Source organism: Oncorhynchus nerka, linkage group LG11 (assembly GCF_034236695.1).
Source record: "Oncorhynchus nerka isolate Pitt River linkage group LG11, Oner_Uvic_2.0, whole genome shotgun sequence".
Classification (NCBI taxonomy): Eukaryota; Metazoa; Chordata; class Actinopteri; order Salmoniformes; family Salmonidae; genus Oncorhynchus; species Oncorhynchus nerka.
Window position 1 is genome coordinate 55,563,579 of NC_088406.1, and position 16,322 is coordinate 55,579,900.

Below are 16,322 nucleotides of genomic sequence, written 5' to 3' on the forward strand. Positions count from 1 at the left end.
AGGGCACTGCGTTCATCCACCTCTGGCCTGCTCGCCTCCCTACCACTGAGGAAGTACAGTTCCCGCTCAGCCCAGTCAAAACTGTTCGCTGCTCTGGCCCCCCAATGGTGGAACAAACTCCCTCACGACGCCAGGACAGCGGAGTCAATCACCACCTTCCGGAGACACCTGAAACCCCACCTCTTTAAGGAATACCTAGGATAGGATAAAGTAATCCTTCTCACCCCCCCCCTTAAAAGATTTAGATGCACTATTGTAAAGTGGCTGCTCCACTGGATGTCATAAGGTGAATGCACCAATTTGTAAGTCGCTCTGGATAAGAGCGTCTGCTAAATGACTTAAATGTAATGTAAATGTAATGTTAAATGATCCCATAGCAGTACCCTTCGTCCGAATAAAGAAAACATTTAGAAACATGAAGTAGTTGTGTGTGAGTACTATTTCAGCCAATGTTATAATGCATGCACTGGAAGGTATTTCATCAGGGTCACGTTGCAGAAGAAAATGTTCCATAGCTTCAATTACCGCCCTCGTGTGGAATATTTGTGTATAATGACTCAACATCAAAATGAACTAACAAGGTTTTCTCAGCGAGAGGATCAAGAGATTCAATAATAGAGATTCAATAATAGAGATCATACTGCTGGTGTCCTTTACAAAGGAGGGGAGCTGTTCTGCGAGTGGTCTAATAAAAAAAGTCAACAAAAGTAGATAGAGGGGCCATTACTGCATCAATGCCCTCTACAATAGGGGCTGTTACTGCATCAATGCCCGCTACAATAGGGGCCGTTACTGCATCAATGCCCTCTACAATAGGGGCTGTAACTGCATCAATGCCCGCTACAATAGGGGCCGTTACTGCATCAGTGCCCGCTACAGTAGGGGCTGTTACTGCATCATATGCCCGCTACATCAATGCCCGCTAGGGGCTGTTACTGCATCAATGCCCGCTACAATAGGGGCTGTTACTGCATCAATGCCCGCTACAATAGGGGCTGTTACTGCATCAATGCCCGCTACAATAGGGGCTGTTACTGCATCAATGCCCTCTACAATAGGGGCTGTAACTGCATCAATGCCCGCTACAATAGGGGCCGTTACTGCATCAGTGCCCGCTACAGTAGGGGCTGTTACTGCATCAATGCCCGCTACAATAGGGGCTGTTACTGCATCAATGCCCGCTACAATAGGGGCTGTTACTGCATCAATGCCCGCTACAATAGGGGCTGTTACTGCATCAATGCCCGGGGCTGTTACTGCATCAATGCCCGCTACAATAGGGCTGTTACTGCATCAATGCCCGCTACAATAGGGGCTGTTACTGCATCAGTGCCCGCTACAATAGGGGCTGTTACTGCATCAATGCCCACTACAATAGGGGCTGTTACTGCATCAATGCCCGCTACAATAGGGGCTGTTACTGCATCAATGCCCGCTACAATAGGGGCCGTTACTGCATCAATGCCCGGGGCTTACTGCAAATAGGGGCCATCAATGCCCGTTACTGCATCAATGCCCGCTACAATAGGGGCCGTTACTGCATCAATGCCCGCTACAATAGGGGCTGTTACTGCATCAATGCCCGCTACAATCAGCCCGGGCTGTTACTGCATCAATGCCCGCTACAATAGGGGCTGTTACTGCATCAATGCCCGCTACAATAGGGGCCGTTACTGCATCAATGCCCGCTACAATAGGGGCCGTTACTGCATCAATGCCCGCTACAATAGGGGCTGTTACTGCATCAATGCCCGCTACAATAGGGGCTGTTACTGCATCAATGCCCGCTACAATAGGGGCTGTTACTGCATCAATGCCCGCTACAATAGGGGCTGTTACTGCATCAATGCCCGCTACAATAGGGGCTGTTACTGCATCAATGCCCGCTACAATAGGGGCTGTTACTGCATCAATGCCCGCTACAATAGGGGCTGTTACTGCATCAATGCCCGCTACAGTAGGGGCTGTTACTGCATCAATGCCCGCTACAATAGGGGCTGTTACTGCATCAATGCCCGCTACAATAGGGCACCCTGGAGGTTTTATAACATTCTTGTGTCATTTCGGGCAAAGTATAGAAAGTGGCAATTTTAGGGTGTTGAATAAGCCAAAAGTAATGTTCTTTGACCAGAACTTAAATAACCATCTAGGACAGTGAAGATGGTATTCTGAAATGGAAATGGGGTTACCTCTGAGTATCTTGTAAAAGGTGTTGTCAAGTAGTTGTCTATGACTCTCATTTACATAAACTGTCCTATCCATTAGTACAACCGACCCACCCTTAACAGCAGGGCGGTTAAGGACTGACGTATCGGATTGTACAACCGACCCGTCCTTATCAGCAGGGCGGGTAAGGATTGACGTATTGGATTGTAAATCAAGCAAAGCTTCTTTTTCCTTAGGTAAATTATGAAAAGATTTGGACTCCTGTTTGTTCTTAAAGAGATGTCCAACATCTTTTTCAACAAGTCTGCAATATGTCTCGATAGAGGGATTGCGATTGGCTGGAGGTATAAAATAACTCTTGCTTCTAAAAGGAGTCGGAGTATGTGCAGGAGAGTAACCTACTGGTTCAATAGAAATGTCAGGAATAGGGGAGCTAAAGTATTCCCTTAAACGGATGTTTCTAAAAAACTTAAACATGTCTACCTTAACATCAAAATCGTTGCACTGGGTTGTAGGCACAAAAGATAACCCTTTATTAAGCAAGGAGACATGGGCAGGGCTCAATATCTTGCTTGATAAATTAAAGACACACACTGTGTGAACGGTCCCCTCTGCCTCTGATTGTCGTTTCTTCTTACCCCGTCGGGTGCGGCATCTCGTCGATGAGCGTGCCTGTGGCAAACCACTCGCTTTCGTCTCTGCGTTATGTTGGCATCAAACATGTCACCCTCCCTAGGAGAGGGGGTGACCTTGAATTTGGAATGAATTATGAATTTGAAATGATTTTACTTTTGATACTTAAGTATATTTTAGCAATTGCATTTACTTTTCATAAGTATATTTAAAACCAAATACTTGTCGACTTTTAGTCAAGTAGTATTTTACTGGGTGACTTTTACTAGTAATTTTCTATTAAGGTATCTTTACTTTTACTCAAGGAGTACTTTTTTCGACCACTGTGTGAAGCTACGTTTGCTCGCCAGCCAGCCCATAGAGAGAGCATTGCATTGTGGATTTTGTAGTCGACTTGAGCTGCAACAGATTTCCACAACGATATTCCATGTTGCTACCAACTTTATTATAATGTTAACGAAAATGATTGTTCTCACATATTCATTTTTAACACTATAAATTAAATGAATGAGTGGTTTTGGGTGGATTTTTCCTTTAAGGCAATAGATTGATTCTCTATCCCTAATGGGTTTATTGATGTGTAAATAGCATGTATTAATACTACATTTATTATTATAATATTTATATGCCAGTCAGCAGACATTTTTACCTAAAGCAACTTAGAGTAGTGTGTGCATACATGGCCCCATCGGGAATTGAACCCCTGACCCTAATGTTTCAAGCACCATGCTTAACCAAGTGATACATTTTTAAGACTGAATGGTGGAATCTGAACCTCGATCTCCTGCTCTGGAAACCATGTCTTAACCATTAGGCCAAGAGGAAGTTACCTCTTGAGCCGAGGGTGACCGTGATTTTAAGTCACGGGCGGGGCTACGTCCTCCCGAGAGCGTGAGTCCGACTCACCTCCACCTCACTTCCTCTCCCTCAGCTGATGAATATGTCCAAAGAGCTGAATGAACTGAAGGGCAGTCTGCGGGCTGCAGCAGCCTCCGTGACCTCCAGTGACCTCCAGGCTGCCCAGGAGACATCCTCCTCCTCTGAGCCCACCTTCCTCTCCTCTGAGGCGGCTGTACAAGCCATCCTGGAAGCTCTGAAGAACCACGAGTTCACCACAGCCATCCGCTACATCCGCGAGTGCAGGTAAAAAGAGAAAATGTGTATTGCATTTTATTTGTGTGTTGTGTTCCCGATGTTTTGGATCATTGAACTGATTATTCGGGCGGGAACCTTGTTGGTACTAAATAAATCTTAATATTGTAAATGATTGTAAATGAAAAAAGCCATAATAATGCTTAAATGTTGATTTGGAAATACATAAATTATTACAAATGTTCTAAATGCTTTTTATTTTATTTTACCCTTATTTTCTCAGGGATGACATATTTAGACGTAGGTCTATTTTCCAAATGCACACGGTATAATACAGTTTGAAAATACATTTTTATATATATATGTATATGTGTGTGTGTTGAAGTTGGAAGTTTACAAACACTTAGGTTAGAGTCATTAAAACTAGTTTTTCAACCACAAACTATAGTTTTGGCAAGTCTGTTAGGACATCTACTTTGTGCATGATACAAGTAATTTTTCCAACAGTTGTTTACAGACAGATTATTTCACTTATAATTCACTGTATCACAATTCCAGTGGGTCAGAAGTTTACATATACTAAGTTGACTGTGCCTTTAAACAACTTGGAAAATTCCAGAAAATGATGTCATGGCTTTAGAAGCTTCTGATCATTTGAGTCAATTGGAGGTGTACCTGTGGCTGTATTTCAAGGACTACCTTCAAACTCGGTGCCTCTTTGTTTGACATCATGGGAAAATCAAAAGAAATCAGCCAAGACCTCAGAAAAAGAATTGTAGACCTCCACAAGTCTGGCTCATCCTTGGGATCAATTTCCAAACGTATAAACACCATGGGACCACGCAGCCGCCATACCCCTCAGGAAGGAGAGGCGTACTGTCTCCTAGAGATGAACGTACTTTGGTGCAAAAAATGCATATCAATCCCAGAACAACAGCAAAGGACCTTGTGAAGATGCTTGAGGAAATGGGTACAAAAGTATCTATATCCACAGTAAAACAGGTCTTATATCGACATAACCTGAAAGGCCGCTCAGCAGGGAAGAAGCCACTGCTCCAAAACCACCATAAAATCGCCGGACTACGGTTTGCAACTGCACATGGGGACAAAGATAGCACTTTTTGGAGAAATGTCCTCTGGTCTGATGAAGCAAAAATAGAACTGTTTGGCCATAATAACCATGGTTATGTTTAGAGGAAAAAACGGGGAGGCTTGCAAGCTGAAGAACACCATCCCAACCGTGAAGCATGGGGGTAGCATCATGTTGTGGGGGTGTTTTGCTGCAGGAGGGACTGGTGCACTTCACAAAATAGATGGCTTTATGAGGAAGGAAAATTGTGGGAACATTGAAGCAACATCTCAAGACATCAGTCAGGAAGTTAAAGCCTGGTCGCAAATGGGTCTTCCAAATGGACAATGACCCCAAGCATACTTCCAAAGTTGTGGAAAATGGCTTAAGGACAACAAAGTCAAGGTATTGGAGTGGCCATAACAAAGCCCTGACCTCAATCCTATAGAACATTTGTGGGCAGAACTGAAAAGGCGTGTGCGAGCAAGGAGGCCTATGACTCAGTTACACCAGCTCTGTCAGGAGGAATGGGACAAAATTCACCCAACTTATTGTGGGAAGCTTGTGGAAGGCTACCCAAAATGTTTGACCCAAGTTAAACCATTTAAAGGCAATGCTACCAAATACTAATTGAGTGTATGTAAACTTCTGACCCACTGGGAATGTGATGAAAGAAATAAAAGCTGAAATAAATAATTCTCTCTACTATTATTCTGACATTAAACATTCTTATAATAAAGTGTTGATCCTAACTGACCTAACACAGGGACATGTTTACTTGGATTAAATGTCAGTAATTGTGAAAAACTGAGATTAAATGTATTTGGCTGAGGTGTATGTAAACTTCCGACTTCAACTATGTGTGTGTGTGTATACATACGTACGTACGTACATACATACATACATACATACATACATACATACATACATACATACATACATACATACAGTCAAAAGTTTGGACACACCTACTCATTCCAGGGTTTTTCTTCATTTGTACTATTTTCTGAATTGTAGAATAACAGTGAATACATCAAAACTATGAAATAACACATATGGAATAATGTAGTAACCAAAAAAAGTGTTAAACAAATCAAAATATATTTTAGATTCTTCAAAGTAGCCACCCTTTGCCTTGATGGCTTTGCACACTCTTGGCATTCTCTCAACCAGCTTCACCTGGAATGCTTTTCCAACAGTCTTGAAGGAGTTGTCACATATGCTGAGCAGTTGTTAGCTGCATTTCCTTCACTCTGTGGTCCATCTCAATTGGGTTGAGTTCGGGTGATTGTGGAGGGCAAGTCATCTGATGCAGCACTTATCACTCTCCTTCTTGGTCAAATTGCCCTTACACAATTCCACTGGTCTAATGTCCATTGCTCATGTTTCTTGGCCCAAGCAAGTCTCTTCTTCTTCTTATTGGTGCCCTATAATAGTGGTTTCTTTGCAGAAATTTGACCATGACGGTCCGATTTACGCAGTCTCCTCTGAACAGTTGATGTTGAGATGTGTCTGTTACTTGAACTCTGAGGCTGGTAACTCTAATGAACTTATCCTCTGCAGCAGTTACCTCTGGGTCTTCCTTTCCTGTGGCGGTCCTCATGAGAGCCAGTTTCATCATAGAGCTTGATGATTTTTGCGACTGCACTTGAGGAAACTTTAAAAGTTCTTGAAATGTTCCGAATTGACTGACCTTCATGTCTTAAAGTAATGAGGGACTGTTGTTTCTCTTTGCATATTTGAGCTGTTCTTGCCAATGTTATCAATGGACTTGAGCCAATGTACTTAGCCCTATTTGGTAAAAGACCATATTGTGTATATCAACCCTACCTTGTTACAACACATTGGCTCAAATTAAGAAGGAAAAAATTCAGCAAATTAACCTCTAGCGTCGAGCAATCCCGTATCCGGGAGCGTAATCATAGCCTCAAGCTCATTACCATAACGCAACGTTTCCTATTCATGTAAATCGCAAATGAAATTAAATAAATATATTGAAACACAAGCTTAGCCTTTTGTTAACAACACTGTCATCTCAGATTTTCAAAATATGCTTTAACCAAAGCTACACAAGCATTTGTGTAAGAGTATTGATAGCCTAGCATAGCATTAAGCCTAGCATTCAGCAGGCAACATTTTCACAAAAAACGAGAAAAGCATTCAAATAAAATAAGTTACCTTTGAAGAACTTCAGATGTTTTCAATGATGAGACTCTCAGTTAGATACACAAATAATCTTTTTGGAAAAAATGAACATTTGCTAAGAGAAATAGCTCCGTTTTGTTCATCACGTTTGGCTAAGAAAAAAAAAACGAAAATGCAGTCAACACAACGCCAAACTTTTTTCCAAATTAGCTCCATAATATCGACAGAAACATGGCAAACGTTGTTTAGAATCAATCCTCAAGGTGTTTTTCACAATTCTATTCGATGAAAAATCATTCCTGGCAGTCGGTTTCTCATCCGTGGCAAACAGAAAAATACTGCAGCTGGAGATTACACAATAATTGCGACGGAGGACACCAAGCGACCACCTGGTAGATGTAGTGTCTTATGGTCAACCTTCCAATGATATGCCTACAAATACGTCACAATGCTGCAGACACCTTGGGGAAAACGTGGAAAAGGTAAGCTGACTCCTAGCTCCTCCACAGCCATATAAGGAGTCATTGCCATGAGGCGGTTTCAAAAAATGCTGCACTTCCTGATTGTATTTTATCTGGGTTTTTTCTGTAACGTCAGTTCTGTGGCACTCACAGACAATATCTTTGCCGTTTTGGAAACGTCAGAGTGTTTTCTTTCCAAAGCTGTCAATTATATGCATAGTCGAGCATCTTTTCGTGACAAAATATCTTGTTTAAAACGGGAACGTTTTTCATCCAAAAATTAAAATAGCGCCCCCTTTATCCAAGAAGTTAACCTGTTGCTTCTACCCGGGACGCTTGCGTCCCAACTAGAGCTCTGGAAATGCAAATGCGCTACGCTAAATGCTAATAGTATTAGTTAAAACTCAAAAGTTCATTAAAATACACATGCAGGGTATCGAATTAAAGCTACACTCGTTGTGAATCCAGGCAACAAGTCAGATTTTTAAAATGCTTTTCGGCGAAAGCATGAGAAGCTATTATCTGATAGCATGCAACACCCCAAAAGACCCACAGGGGACGTAAACAAAATAATTAGCATTTCGGCGTTACACAAACCGCACAATAAAATAGAAAACATTCATTACCTTTCACCATCTTCTTTGTTGGCACTCCTAGATGTCCCATAAACACTATTTGGGTCTTTATTTCGATTAAATCGGTCCATATAAAGCCTAGATATCGTTATATGTAGACTGTGTGATAAACTAAAAAACATCGTTTCAAAACGTAACGTCATTTTTTAAAATTCAAAAGTCGACGATAAACTTTCACAAAACACTTCAAATACGTTTGTAATGCAACTTTAGGTATTAGTAAACGTTAATAAGCGATCAAATTCATCAGGAGGCGATGTAAAGATCATTAGCTGTCCGTCTGGAAAAATGTCCGGCTAGAAACTCAACGAAAATATCCGGTCCTAGACCGGATTAGATACGGTGTCCTGTATGTGTTTGACCAAGAAAAAACTCGAAGGGAAATGACAAGACTCTAGACACCCTGTGGAAGCTGTAGGTACTGCAACCTCAGTCAATTAATTGTGGTTCACGTTTATCAATGGGTTCAAGTAGCGCATGGATATATTTTCCCCATTTTCAGTGATCAGTTTTTCCTGTGCTTTTCGATGTAAATGCCGTTCTGGTAAAGCCACAGCAGTGATTTAACCAGTTTTTTAAACGTCTGAGTGTTTTCTATCCACACAGACTAAGCAAATGCATATACTATATTCCTGGCATGAGTAGCAGGGCGCTGAAATGTTGCGCGATTTTTAACAGAATGTTCAAAAAAGTAGAGGGTCGACTGAAGAGGTTAACTTTCAACAAGGCACACCTGTTAATTGAAATGCGTACCACATGAAGCTGGTTGAGAGAATGCCAAGAGTGTGTAAAGCTGTCATCAAGGCATAGGGTGGCTACTAAAATATATTTTGATTTGTTTAACATTTTTTGGTTACTACATGATTCCATATGTGTTATTTCATAGTTTTGATGTCTTCACTAGTATTCTACAATGTAGAAAATATTACAAATAAAGAAAAACCCTTGAATGAGTAGGTGTCCAAACTTTTGACTGGTACTGTATATATGTGTGCACATTAAAATAGAAAAACTCAGTCATGGTAAGCACATATAATACATCACAAATCACCCAGAAAAAACAGTTGCAATCCTCCACAATTAAGTCCCCAATCTATCCTTCAATTGCCTGAACGGCACAAGAACATCATGATGAAATGGTTTCTAGTTTTTTCCCCAGCAATATGGTATATTAAAACTAAAAGCAGATTTACCTAGTTTGGTGAAGACCCTAGAAACCTTACGAGTTAACCGATCCTGTGAACGGGTTAGGCAGCTCGGGTGTCTATACTTCAACAGCAAAGTTGGATAAGACAGAAGTTTATGAAGTAGAGCCTTGTAAACAAAAAAGGAGTAATCTACAGGTCCTTAGCGAAGTCCAACCTTTTGATAGAGTGATGAGTATCAGAACTGTCACCTGTAACAAGACGAAGGGCACTATGGTAAATGGCATCCAAAGGAGAGTAGTAGAGTAGTAGCAGCTGCACTTTGATAAATAATATCACCATAACCAACAACAGGTAAAGGAGGTTGACTGAATAAGCTGCTTCGTACTGCTTAGAAAAAGGCACACTCTGTTTCTGTAGAAAAAGCCCAATTTAAATCTTAGCTTCTTAAAACCTCTACACGATCGGTGGGTCCCCCACGGGGCGGTTGAGCTAACGTAGGCTAATGCGATTAGCATGAGGTTGTAAATAACAAGAACATTTCCCAGGACACAGAGACATATCTGATATTGGCAGAAAGCTTAGATTCTTGTTAATCTAACTGCACTGTCCAATTTACAGTAGATATTACAGTGAAGAATACCATATTGTTTGAGGTGAGTGCACAGTTATGAACTTGAAAAGTTATAAATAATAATATAATAAACCAATTAGGTAGATTTTGGCAGTCTTGATACAAAATGTTGAACAGAAATGCAAGGTTTTATTGGATCAGTCAAAAACTTTGCACATAAACTGCTGCCATCTTTTGGCCAAAATCTAAATTGTGCCTGGGCTGGAATAATACATTATGGCCTTTTCTCTTGCATTTCAAAGATGGTACAACACAGAAAAAACGCATGTTTTTTCTTTGTATCATCTTTTACCAGATCGAATATGTTATATTCTCCTACATTCATTTCACATTTCCACAAACTTCAAAGTGTTTCCTTTCAAATGGTATCAAGAATATGCATATCCTTGCTTCATGTCCTGAGCGACAGGCAGTTAGATTTGGATATGTCATTTTAGGCAAAAACTGAAAAAAGGGTCTGATCCTTTTAACCAGCTCATTTATGTTTTAAACGTCAAATCCACGTCAATCTAAACGCCTAAATATTTATATGCGGAAACACGTTCAATTGGAGACCATCTAATGATTGAACATGTAATTCATCTGAAACATTCTTACTAGAGTTTCAAAACATGTATTCCGTTTTGCCTGTATTTAACACAGGTTTTAAAAATCGGCAAGGGATTCCCGCATAGAAATCAAATCTGACTGTAGTTTTGACACAGCCAGATAAACAGTCTGGGCAATAGCATACATAATAGTATCCTCCGCATATAGATGATGTTAAACATTTTTAACAGATTGACCAATGGTGTTTTATATAAATAGTGAACAGGTCTCAAAATCAACACCTACGGGTACACCCTTATGCGTTTCAAGAAATTCAGACTCAACCCCATCAATCACGATGGCCTGAGTTCTGTCGCTAAGGTAATCACACTAAGGTAATCATGAAACCATGAACAGACGTGAGATCTTATTTTACAGGTCCACAAACAAAGCAGCACATTTCATTTTAGTGACTAAAGCATTGACAAGATCATTAATAACTAAAGTGGTTGCTGTAATAGTGCTATGCCCAGGCATAAACCATAATTGGTTAACATTAAAAATACATTTGCAAAAGTTGTACATTTTCTAAGGATTCAAGAATCTTAGCTAGACAAGAAAGCCTTGAAATGGGGCGATAAGTATTAAGATCATTACTATCCTTGCCCTTGTGGATTGGAAGCACAAGAGCTGATTTCCATACTTTAGGAATATTTGCTGGTAGCACTGTTAAATAAAACGTGTGCTATTTCACCAACAATGATGGGCGCTGCACACTTAAGCAGACCAGGATCCAATTGGTCGGTGCCTGTGGATTTCTTGTTGTCGTTTGCTAGTAAAGCAAACATTTGTAAATGGCCTAAAAAATCTTTGACTATCATTTATCTGATTCAGCAAGTTTTCCTTATCAGCATCCATCACAATATCATAGTGAATATGCTTCGAAGTTATTTTAAAGAGATAAAATGGTGACCCGCTGAAATAAAATGGCGATTAAATGCATCAATGATAGTATTGTTTTCCTTAATGAGGCCAGTGTCTGAATTAATTTGTTGTGGCAGAGAGGAAGTAGAACCCTTCAGGAATTGTACAGTTTTCCAGAATTTAGCTGGGTTTCCATTACAATCTGAAAGAGCGGTTACATAATTAGGAATGGTAATTCTTATCATGCTTATAAATAATACTTACTTGTTAGTTTAGTTTAGAAGTAATTTATTAAGCTTTTAAGAAAAGTATTAGAAAGTGTTACATAGTTGAGATACATATAATTCAGGTTCATGATGGTAACTGCTTATTTTGTCTGAAGGAGGGTGTGGCCCAGTGACATTTTCGGCAGCAGCTCTGAGGACGAGACACAGACGTTGCTGAACATCTACTTCAGATACCAGACGCTGGGCCAGATGGGCACCTTTGCACTGGTGGGCTCCAAGCAGGACCTCTCGGAGATCTGCGTCAAGCTGATGGAGCTCAACGGGGAGATCAGGGACATGATACGCCGGGCCCAGGGCTACCGAGCCTTTACCACCTTTCTCCCAGACTCCGGTGTGTCTGGCTCCAGTCTCTGACACTCAGGAGGAATGCTGTGCCTGACTCCAGGCCCCAGTCCCAGCCCAAACTGAGCCCCCAGCCTTAGCACCAGTTCACTGCCCTGCTCTAGCCCCAACACCAGCCCTATACATTAGCCCCAGCCTTTGCCCCAGCTCACTGCACTGCCTCAGCCCCGAAATACGGCCTAGCCCTAGCCGCAGGTCACTGACCTGCCTCAGCCCTATACCCCCATCATGATCTCAGCTACAGCCTCCATCCTCAGCCCCTGTCCTGTGCGCTGCTCCAGCCCTCCAACCTAATCCTACCCTGGGTATGCTGCTATGGTTACCGTGGTCACAGCAAGCTCTCTCCTTGTGTCCCTTCTCAGAGCAGGGGGCCCTAAGGATGTACCACTATTCAGCTCGCCATATGTGCAGCAATACTGTGGGAGTGAAAGTGACGAAGCACAACTTTGCTCTTAGAAACAAACATGAGCTTTTATTGCACTAATATTTCTGGATAACATCACACAGCGGCCACTTGCTACTGAGTTCAATGGCTTTCACGTCTAACAGAAGACATACCAAAGTTACAATTAACTTTTTCTTCTGCTGAGTATCTGTTATTTTACATTTTTAAGGGAAAATGTGCAATGCTTTACAGAAGTGAAAGACTTCTGTGAAGACTACTGTATCATGAAAAAATGTGTTTTTTATTTTATTTTAGTGCTTTTCACTACTTGAATATTATGGATTGCAGGCAAAATTATGCTGAATATTTTTAAATAGAGAGCCTGTGTGTTTATGTGAAACTGACTGTAACCAGACTATACAATCCATTAACACTGCAAAGCACAGACATACGGTATATACATATATCTATCGGATTGTATTTAGACCCCTTTTTCCACATTTTGTTGTTACAGCCTTCTAAAATGTATTGCATTGATTTTTTTTCCCTCATCAATCTACACACAATACCCCATAATGTCAAAGCAAAAACAGGCTTTTAGAAATGCTAATTACTTTTTTTTTAAACCCTGAAATTTCACATTTACATAAGTATTCAGACCCTTTACTCAGTACTTTGTTGAAGCACCTTTGGCAGCAATTAAAACCTTGGGTCTTCTTGGGTATGATGCTACAAGCTTGGCACACCTGTATTTTGGGAGTTTCTCCCATTCTTCCCTGCAGATCCTCTCAAACTCTGTCAGGATGGATGGGGAGTGTTGCTGCACAGCTATTTTCAGGTCTCTCCAGAGATGTTTGATCGGGTTCAAGTCCAGGCTCTGGCTGGGCCACTATAGGACATTCAGAGACGTGTCCCGAAGCCACTCTTGCTTTGTCTTGGCTGTGTGCTTAGGGTCGTTGTCCTGTTGGAAGGTGAACCTACTCCCCAGTCTGAGGTCCTAAGCGCTCTGGAGCAGGTTTTCATCAAGGGTCTCTCTGTCTTTGCTCCGTTCATCTTTCCCTCGATCCTGACTAATCTCCCAGTCCCTGCGGATGAAAAACATCCCCACCGCATGATGCTGTCATCACCATGCTTCATCGTAGGGAAGGTGCCAGGTTTCCTCCAGACGTGTTGCTTGGCATTCAGGCCAAAGATTTCAATCTTGGTTTCATCAGACGTCTTTAGGTGCAAACTCCAAGCTGGCTGTCCTGTGCCTTTTACTGAGGAGTGGCTTCCGTCTGGCCACTCTACCATAAAGGCCTGATTGGTGGAGTGTTGCAGAGATGGTTGTCCTTCTGGAAGGTTCTCCCATCTCCGCAGAGGAACTCTCAAGCTCTGTCAGAGTGACCATCAGGTTCTTGGTCACCTCCCTGATCAAGGCCCTCCTCCCCGATTATTCAGTTTGGCCAGTTTGGTAACCTTCCCCAGACCTGTGCCTCAAAACAATCCTGTCTCAGAGCTCTATGGACAATTCCTTTGACCTCATGGCTTGGTTTTTGCTCTGACATGCAATGTCCACTGTGGGACCTTATATAGACAGGTGTGTGACTTTCCAAATCATGTCCAATCAATTGAATTTACCACAGGTGGACTCCAATCAAGTTGTAGAAACATCTCAAGGATGATTTATTTTTTTATTTCACCTTTATTTAACCAGGTAAGCTAGTTGAGAACAAGTTCTCATTTGCAACTGCGACCTGGCCAAGATAAAGCATAGCAGTTCGACACATACAACAACACAGAGTTACACATGGAATGAACAAAACATACAGTCAATAATACAGTAGAAAAAAAAGAAAAAAAGTCTATATACAGTGAGTGCAAATTAGGTCAAATAAGGGAGTTAAGGCAATAAATAGGCCATGGTGACGAAGTAATTACAATATGGCAATTAAACACTGGAATGGTAGATGTGCAAAAGATGGATGTGCAAGTAAAGATACTGTGGTGCAAAAGGAGCAAAATAAATAAATACAGTATGGGGGTGAGGTAGATGGATGGGCTGTATACAGATGGGCTATGAACAGGTGCAGTGATCTGTGAGCTGCTCTGACAGCTGGTTCTTAAAGCCAGTGAGGGAGATGGGAATCTCCAGCTTCAGTGATTTTTGCAGTTTGTTCCAGTCAGTGGCAGCAGAGAACTGGAAGGAAAGGAGGAATTGGCTTTGGGGGTGACGAGTGACTCATAGCACGCACTCCAGCAGGTATGAGTGGGTGCTGCTATGGTGACCAGCGAGCTGAGATAGGGTGGGGCTTTACCTAGCAGAGGCTTGTAGATAACCTGTAGCCAGTGGGTTTGGCAACGAGTATGAAGCGAGGGCGAGCGTACAGGTCGCAGTGATGGGTAGTATATGGGGCTTTGGTGACAAAACGGATGGCACTGTGATAGACTACATCCAGTTTGCTGAGTAGAGTGTTGGAGGCTATCAGCGAATCACCAGCAGCAAGAGCGACATCATTGATGTCTACAGAGAAGAGAGTCGGCTCGAGAATTGAACCCTGTGGCACCCCCATAGAGACTGCCAGAGGTCAGGACAACAGGCCCTCCGATTTGACACACTGAGCTTTATCAGAAAAGTAGTTGGTGAACCAGGCGAGGCAATCATTTGAGAAACCAAGGCGGAGTCTGCCAATAAGAATGTGGTGATTGACAGAGTCGAAAGCCTTGGCCAGGTCGATGAATACAGCTGCACAGTAATGTCTCTTATCGATGGCGGTTATGATATCGTTAAGGACCTTGAGCGTGGCTGAGGTGCACCCATGACCAGCTCGGAAACCAGATTGCATAGCGGAGAAGGTACGATGTGATTCAAAATGGTCAGTAATCTGTTTGTTAACTTAGCTTTCGAAGACCTTAGAGATGCAGGGTAGGATATATATATATATATATATATATATATCTGTAGCAGTTTGGGTCTCCCCCTTTGAAGAGGGGGATGACCGCGGCAGCTTTCCAATCTTTGGGAATCTCAGACGATACGAAAGAGAGGTTGAACAGGCTAGTAATAGGGGTTACAACAATTTCGGCAGATAATTTTAGAAAGAGAGGGTCCAGATTGTCCAGACCGGCTGATTTGTAGGGGTCCAGATTTTGCAGCTCATGATCAATGAAAACAGGATGCACCTGAACTCAATTTTGAGCCTAATAGCAAAGGGTCTGAATACTTATGTAAGGTTTTTAATATATTTTATTTTTAATACATTTGCAAACATTTCTAAAAACCTGTTTTCACTTTGTCATTATGGGATATTGTCTGTAGATTGCTGAGGATTTTTTTTATTTCATACATTTAGTATAATGCTGTAACGTAACACAAATGTGGAAAAAGTCTAGGTGTCTGAATACTTTCCGCAAGGCAGTGTAGATACACGCTCAACTACTCTGATATGCTGCAGATCTACTGTCTCGAGGACCTAGATACCGCTTTGGGCTAGCTATTACTTAAAATATTTACAAATGTTACCTTTCTATGCTATAGCTATTTTGCTTAAATGAGAATTATATTTACATGAAATGAATATGCTTTGAACTGACTAGTTTTTATAGAAAGAGAATAAGAACATTTATTTTGTCTGTTAAAACTGCCAAGCATGCACATTTTATGTACTATAAAGTGTAATAGAAATATTTATGAATATGAGAAACTATTTTAACTCCGTTGCATTTGTACTGTACATAGTGCAAGTGGAGCTTTGCTCGTGCTTGTAAGATTGTATTTTCATGTTTTAAATTTAATGTTGGACTATGCATGTAACTGAATATTTGTAAAGCTTCTGTAGGGACTGTTTCACCTGTAAATACTACTGCTTTTGTGATGTATACTGTACTTGTGTTCTG

At 41.5% G+C, this 16,322-nt stretch overlaps 1 protein-coding gene across 3 annotated transcripts in view; it reads left to right on the forward strand.

Annotated features, from left to right (window-relative positions):
• Window positions 1–16,318, forward strand: part of LOC115137173 (protein furry homolog) — a 205,759-nt gene extending 189,441 nt beyond the window's left edge. For all 3 annotated transcript variants that reach the window (XM_029673300.2, XM_065024673.1, XM_065024674.1), the window contains exons 62-63: window positions 3,731–3,942; window positions 11,815–16,318. In XM_029673300.2, the coding sequence (XP_029529160.2) occupies window positions 3,731–3,942; window positions 11,815–12,073 (471 nt within the window). In that variant the 3' untranslated portion in view covers window positions 12,074–16,318. The remainder of the gene's footprint in view (window positions 1–3,730; window positions 3,943–11,814) is intronic.
• Window positions 16,319–16,322: the final 4 nt, after the last annotated feature.